This window comes from Australozyma saopauloensis, chromosome 3 (genome assembly GCF_035610405.1).
Source record: "Australozyma saopauloensis chromosome 3, complete sequence".
Classification (NCBI taxonomy): Eukaryota; Fungi; Ascomycota; class Pichiomycetes; order Serinales; family Metschnikowiaceae; genus Australozyma; species Australozyma saopauloensis.
In genome coordinates, this window is record NC_086133.1 from 237,121 (window position 1) to 243,932 (window position 6,812).

General features: G+C 44.2%; 2 protein-coding genes across 2 annotated transcripts; both read left to right on the forward strand.

The window, feature by feature from the left end:
• Positions 1 to 353: 353 nt before the first annotated feature.
• PUMCH_002286 (uncharacterized protein) lies at positions 354 to 4,577 on the forward strand (the record flags this gene model as incomplete). Its single annotated transcript, XM_063021300.1, has 1 exon — positions 354 to 4,577. One exon carries the CDS (start codon positions 354 to 356, stop codon positions 4,575 to 4,577), a length of 4,224 nt encoding a protein of 1,407 aa, XP_062877370.1.
• Positions 4,578 to 5,330: 753 nt separating this feature from the next.
• On the forward strand, positions 5,331 to 6,323 carry PUMCH_002287 (uncharacterized protein; the record flags this gene model as incomplete). Its single annotated transcript, XM_063021301.1, has 1 exon — positions 5,331 to 6,323. One exon carries the CDS (start codon positions 5,331 to 5,333, stop codon positions 6,321 to 6,323), a length of 993 nt encoding a protein of 330 aa, XP_062877371.1.
• Positions 6,324 to 6,812: the final 489 nt, after the last annotated feature.

Sequence of the window (6,812 nt, forward strand, 5' to 3'; positions counted from 1 at the left end):
CGAAATTCACCTGACCTCTATATACAATCGCTTATTCCTCAACACAGAAGGTCTAGCACAACCAGCCTTTCGAACCCCGAGCATCCCTTCGCTTGCAAGCAGCAGCATCGGCATTCATTCAGAATCTCCAATTCCGCTTCTGTGTGCGAGATTCCGTTGTACCTCTCGTTCAGTCTGTAGTAGGGCGTCGACTCTGGAAATAGAAACAGACAGTAAGAAGCTGCAACACCACGATCTTAATATTCTTTTTCTCTCGTCGTGTGACCTCGACCGAAACCTCACGCTAATCCGTTGGAACATTTCGTTACTATTCACTAATATCGACCCTGTAGTTGCACGGTTGTTCGCCCAGAATGTCCTACCCTAACCAAAACATCCACGCAGACGTCGTCAACGTGCCGGCACATCTAATACCACAAAACGTGATGAGTTCGTCGACCGAGGATTTCGCAACCCCGTCTCCGGTGTCCCGTAGCTCGTTCAATTCACCCCTGCGACTCGATCCCCGCCTCTATCAGGACCCCGGAAGGAGTGGCAACGGGAACAGCCTGCCTGTATCCGGCCACTTCAACGGAACGAACGCTGCTCGTGGGCCTTATCCGTCGTCCCAACTGTCTCACGCCAGTGGTCCTTCGGCTATTCGCAATGCACCTTATCCAACCAATGAGTCCACTGGTAGTCTTGGCGATCCTTTTGCTGATGGGTTCTACGGCTCTCAACAGATCTCGGGAAATAGTGCTGCTCATACTTCTCCAGAGAAGCAGCAGAAAAATTATCCGTATCTGAACCAAAACCGCCAATTCGTGCCTCCTGGTTCAAGGGAACCTCCGAACGACCAGCCGCGGTACCATCAGCCTGGCCCACCGCAAATGCATCACGGGCAGCAACCATATCTGCCTGTTTCTCCGATGCACAATAATCATACCCAAAGACGCCGACCTCAAGATAATCAGAGCTTCGCACAACACAACCCCCATGCCAATCAGTTCCCTTATGACCCTCTGCAACAGCAATACCACCAACAATACCCTAAGCAACAACAATATGCTGCCCGCAAAGATACTCATTATCAACCAGAGGAGGCAAGGAATCGTCTGGACTATCATCAACTCCAAACCGTGAATTCGGCACCACAACATCCATATTCTGGAGGCTCTGAAATGAATCTGTGGCCCCAGGAGCAGCTCTACAACCACCCACCAAAACATGGCCAGCACGTGCATCCGGCTAGAGAAAATCCTGATCAGGGTCATGGCCATGTCAATAATTATCAACAAATTCCATCACAGAACAGTGCGCCGCAATTCCAAAATGATGGAGACTCTAGGCGATCCAACATGCGAGAAAACAATGGCCATAATCAAACAAATCACATCGGCCCAGGAATGGGGCCACGCAGGGTAGTCACTTCACCGGATAACAATATTTCCCAAGCAACGCAGAGCCAGAAAAAAGATTTAAAAATACGCACGAAACTGATGACTTCTTCTGCACAATCTCTGGCTACTTTGGCACAAAGTGGAACAGCGCAAAGGTCGCCTTCCACTAGCTCTTCACATTCTTTCTCGTTCACCTCCAAGTCAAGATCTCTTAGCTCTCTAGGTAAATTGTCCTCTCTCTCGAAGAAGGGCAATAGTGGACATGGCAGTAGAGACAGAATTCCATCACAAGCGTCGGGATTGCTGAAGAATCATTCTTCAGTACAAACGAAAAAGCCTTCGGTTTATCCTGCTATCCTATCGCGTGTTGCAAAAACTTTCAAGGAAAACACCATTCTCACAATCAACATGAAGGATGGATTAGAGTATCATGATTCCTTCACAGGAAAAGCTGCCATAGATCTCATTTGTGACATCATTAGAACGAACGATAGAAATCTCGCTCTTTTGATGGGACGTGCTCTAGATGCTCAAAAGTTCTTTCATGACGTGACATATAATCACCGTTTGAGAGATTCTAATAATGAGGTTTACAATTTTACCCGTGTATTCAGCGATGTTGAGTTTTATAATGATGAACACTCCAACGGCGCTAGTGCTCGAAACAGTTTTCACCGGGAACAGTCACTTGGAAATGCCAGTCTGCCAAATCTCAATAACGCGCCATATCCTACTTCGCCACTTCCTGGAATACCTGGAAGTCCCTTGGAAGAGAGCAATGGAAGCTTCACCAATCTCAATAAGATTGGGCAGGAGCAAGTATTTCCAGAACAAACAGGAGTCAATGGTGTCTTTACCATATTAACTGAATGTTATTCACCGACCTGTACACGTAATCGTCTTTGTTATTCCATTGCATGTCCCCGTCGTTTGGAACAACAAGCAAGACTAAACCTCAAGCCCAGAGGTGGACTTAGAAAAGCAGTTTCGAGGCTATCCTTACATGATACCGAAGCATCCAAAACATTGTGGCACGAGACTGTTGATCAGTCTGTGTTGGACAAGTTAGATAAGCATGAAAAAATGAGACAAGAGTTGATTTATGAATTGATTTACACCGAGAGAGATTACGTTAAGGACCTTGAGTTCATGACAGACTTTTACATCATGCCTCTCAGAAATCCCATCAATAATATTATTCCTGAAAGAGAGAGGGATGCGTTCATTAGAACAGTGTTCGGAGGGGTGAACGAATTATTGAGGTTAGCAAAAAGCTTGAGTGAAGCCTTGACGGCACGTCAGCAAGCTCAGAAACCAGTTGTTGAATGTGTTGGAGATGTTATATTGCTGTTCATCGGCAACTTTGACCCATTTATTAAATACTCTGGTAACAAAGTCTTCGCTAGTTTTGAGCATGAAAGACAACAACAAGTCAATGTGAAATACGCGCGATTTTTGGAAGCCATTGAAAAGAAACCAGAGTCAAGAAAGCAAGACTTCTCCTCTTTTTTGATCAAAGGTGTTCAGAGACCAGCAAGATACCAATTGCTTCTAAGCGGAATCTTGAAGAATACTAAGGAAGACTCCCCCGACTACAGTAATCTTATTAAAGCTAAGGAGGAGATCGAGAAAGTGTTGGTCAAGATCAACTTGCAAACAGGTGAAGCCACAGACCGCCACAAAATCATGGTTCTTCACAGATTACTTGGAAGACAAACTCTCGAGGACCGGTTCAATTTCAAACTCACCTACAGTAATCGAATCATCTACCAGGTCACTTTGAGCAGAAAAAGGGATAATGAGAAAATTGACTTGTATCTCTTCGAGCATGCTCTATTATTGATTAAGCATAAAATTCAAAACAAGAGAGAGGTACACAAAGTCTTTGAAAGCCCAATTTATTTGCCGTTGCTTTTCGTCAACAGTGGTTATGAAACGCCAACATTTAAGCTGATTCTCTCATTCCGCGAGGATGGCTCTATTGTATCCGACTCTGGTCTTAAACCTAAGATAGAAGTCTCTCCATACAATCCAGTTTCATCTTCGCAACAAAAGCTTCAGCTTAATTTCTTTGGACTTGGTACGAATCCAGTTCACGTATCTTTGTTTGCAGACGACCTCACACATCAAAGCCAAATTTTGCTGCAAATCCAGCTGCAACAAAGACGCTTGATTGAGAAGTATGATATTTTCTCGATTGCAAAGTATGAGACACGCAGATTCACAGGCAACAACAGAATTAATTGTGCTGTTCCCTGCTATGGTGGAAAGAAGTTGTTGTACGGAACAGATTCGGGAGTGTGGGTCTCTACAGTGAGATCTATTAGTATGACCTCGAACGAAAAAATTTGCTCTGATCCCACAATGGTTATAAGCAAGCCATATGTCACACAAATGGAGGTCTTGGTTGAGTACTCGAAGATTTTGGTGCTTTCAGACAGAATTTTGTACGAGTTTGACTTGACTTGTACTGATTCACTTGACCATGCAAAGAACACTAGGTCCGGCAAAATAATTCTCAGTCATGTAACAAGCTTTAAAACAGGTGTCTGCGACGGAAAGCTTTTGGTATGTGCCATGAAGAGTGGATCCAAATCAATAAGTATTGTTGAGCCTACCAATCCTTTCGACAACAAAAACAAGAACAGAAGCAAAAGACCAGAAGTTCGTGAAATTGCGTTTAGCTCCGACCCAGTGTCTATTTCATTTTTGAAAACGAAGTTGTGTATTGGTTGTACCAAAGGATTTGAAATTTTGTCATTGGAGGCTGGTCGAAAAGAACCAATTTTGGACCGGGCAGATCCATCATTAGATTTTGCCACACAAAGGGAGACCGTTTCTCCCCTCTCGATTCATCGTCTCGACAAGAATTTCTTGTTGTCGTATAGCGAGTTCTCATTCCTCATTAATCGGAACGGTTGGAGAACAAGACATGACTGGGGAATATTCTGGGAGGGTACACCACAAAACATTGCGTTGTTCTATCCTTATCTTCTTGCATTCGACCCCGGGTTCATCGAGATTAGAGATCTTGAGAGCACGAACTTAATTCGTGCCTTGGTTGGCGAGAACATCAGGTTCTTGCATTCCAACGAGCACGAGGCACTCTATGCATGCGAAGAAAACGGGTATGATATCATCGTCTCCATTGACTTTTTAAACTTGAAACCCAAGGCCAAGAAGGCAACCGCAGCTTAGTTCAGATTCAGTAATTGACACCATTATATAATATTTTCTTATTCCAATTCATTTGTACGACGTCTTAGAGCGAATAGAGTGTTTAATGAGTATGATGTCCAATGAAGACAGTGTTTGTAGTTTGTATTAAGGATATCAGAAGTGATCGAGACCGTTCGTCGAAGGAGAGCCATGGGCCTTCTTGGTATCAGCTAGCATCCTATAGAGTTCAAAATTTTTTAAATGCCTCGTCTTCAAAAGCGCAGCAACTACTCACAATCTTAAAAAGTCAGCTGCTTCTTTTCCCCATAGTAGTGCTTTGCAATCACCAATTCCTCGACCAAATGATGATTAGAATCTTTTTGACTGCAAAAGCAGAATCCAAATATTTTTTTTCGAGCCCTGAATTTCCTACTAAAACCGCACCGATCATTACTTCGCTCGCATTTGTAATACCCACCACTTCCATGACTGAGGTCTATGCAGCCGAGCTTTGGGTGCAAAAAATGTGCCGAGCCGACTCCGAGTCAACCAAGCCGGATACCCAGTATACAACTACCAACACGCAATAAACCAAAAATAAAAATCGCCAGCAACTTAACAACACAGAATTATATATAGCTCTCCATTTCCCGGCTTCCCAAAATTTCCCCGCCCATAGTCCGCACCTTTCTTCCATCACACCTTCTATTTACTAGCCGGCATGTGAACACCGCGTCTGGAAACTAAAAAATTTCCCCCATACAGACCTGATCAACACCTTCTTCTCCAGGCATGTCCCAATTTCTCCATACATTCACGCAAACGCCCTTGTTGGAAGTGGGCTTCCCCACCGTGGAGCGTCCCTTCGGTGTGTACTTGTGGCCGCTTTTCTCTGCCGTTTTCGAGAAGGTTGTTGGGTACCCTGCTGAACAATTCGAGTTTGTTCACAACAAGACCTTCTTGGCCAACGGCTGGCAGGCCATTGGAATCATCGCTGTGTACTACGTGGTGATTTTCGGCGGCAGATTTGTGTTCAACAGTTTGAACATGCCTGCCTTCAAGTTGAACTTCTTGTTCCAGTTGCACAACTTGGGGTTGACCATTGCCTCTTTGACGCTCTTGTTGTTGGTGATTGAGCAGTTGGTTCCTATTTTGTACCACCATGGTTTGTTCTACGCCATTTGCCATGAAAACGCTTTTGCTCCTAAGTTGGTTACCTTGTACTACTTGAACTACTTGACCAAGTACTGGGAGTTGGTCGACACTGTGTTCTTGGTGTTGAAAAAGAAGAAGTTGTTGTTCTTGCACGTTTACCACCATGGTGCCACTGCTTTGTTGTGCTACACCCAATTGATGGGTTCTACCTCCGTGGAGTGGGTCCCCATTGCTTTGAACTTGGCCGTGCATGTTGTCATGTACTGGTACTACTTCTTGAGCGCCCGTGGTGTGCGTGTTTGGTGGAAAGAGTGGGTCACCAGATTCCAAATCATTCAGTTTGTTTTGGACTTGGGTTTCGTTTACTTTGCTACCTACACTCACTACGCCTACAGATACTTCAAGTCTTTGCCCCATGTAGGCGACTGTTACGGTTCCGAGTTGGCTGCCTTCTACGGTTACTTGATCTTGACCAGTTACTTGCTTCTTTTCATTTCCTTCTACATTAGAGTTTACAAGAACGGTGGTAAGAAGGCCGCCAAGAAGGACGCTGGTGCCGCTCCAGCCTCTTCCGGCTCCGCTACTGGTGTTGAGAGCTCCGGCAACAAGGTTCGTTCCAGAAAGGCTTGAAAGAATATCTCCAGGATCAAATCATTGTGTCGGTATACAGAAAAACTCGGTGAAGCACACTGAAAGCTTCCCGCTTGTGGGTTTTCATTTCAAGGGAAGTATTAGATTTCTCATTGTCCCTGTAAACTAATCCTCTCATGACAATCTTATGGTCTGGACAAATTAAATCATAATGAACACCAAAGTGTTACTCTCCTATTACAATTTGAAATTTCTGTAGATTTTATAGTCTTCTAGTTGGGGGTTTCGATATTCAAGGAATTCAGGTATTTGTAAAGTTCAAGAAAACGAATCTTCTCCACAAACGGCCAGTATATATGAATTATACTCCAAGCTCACTGCTTCATATCTTTGTCGGTGAATGCTTCTTCGTTTTCGTGTTATTGATGTGACGTAGATTTTGAATTTATACGAGTTGTTAATAAAGTGCCCCTCCTGTCATAGGAGACGGAAATAATACCCCAATCTTAGCAGAAGCAATACGGCGCT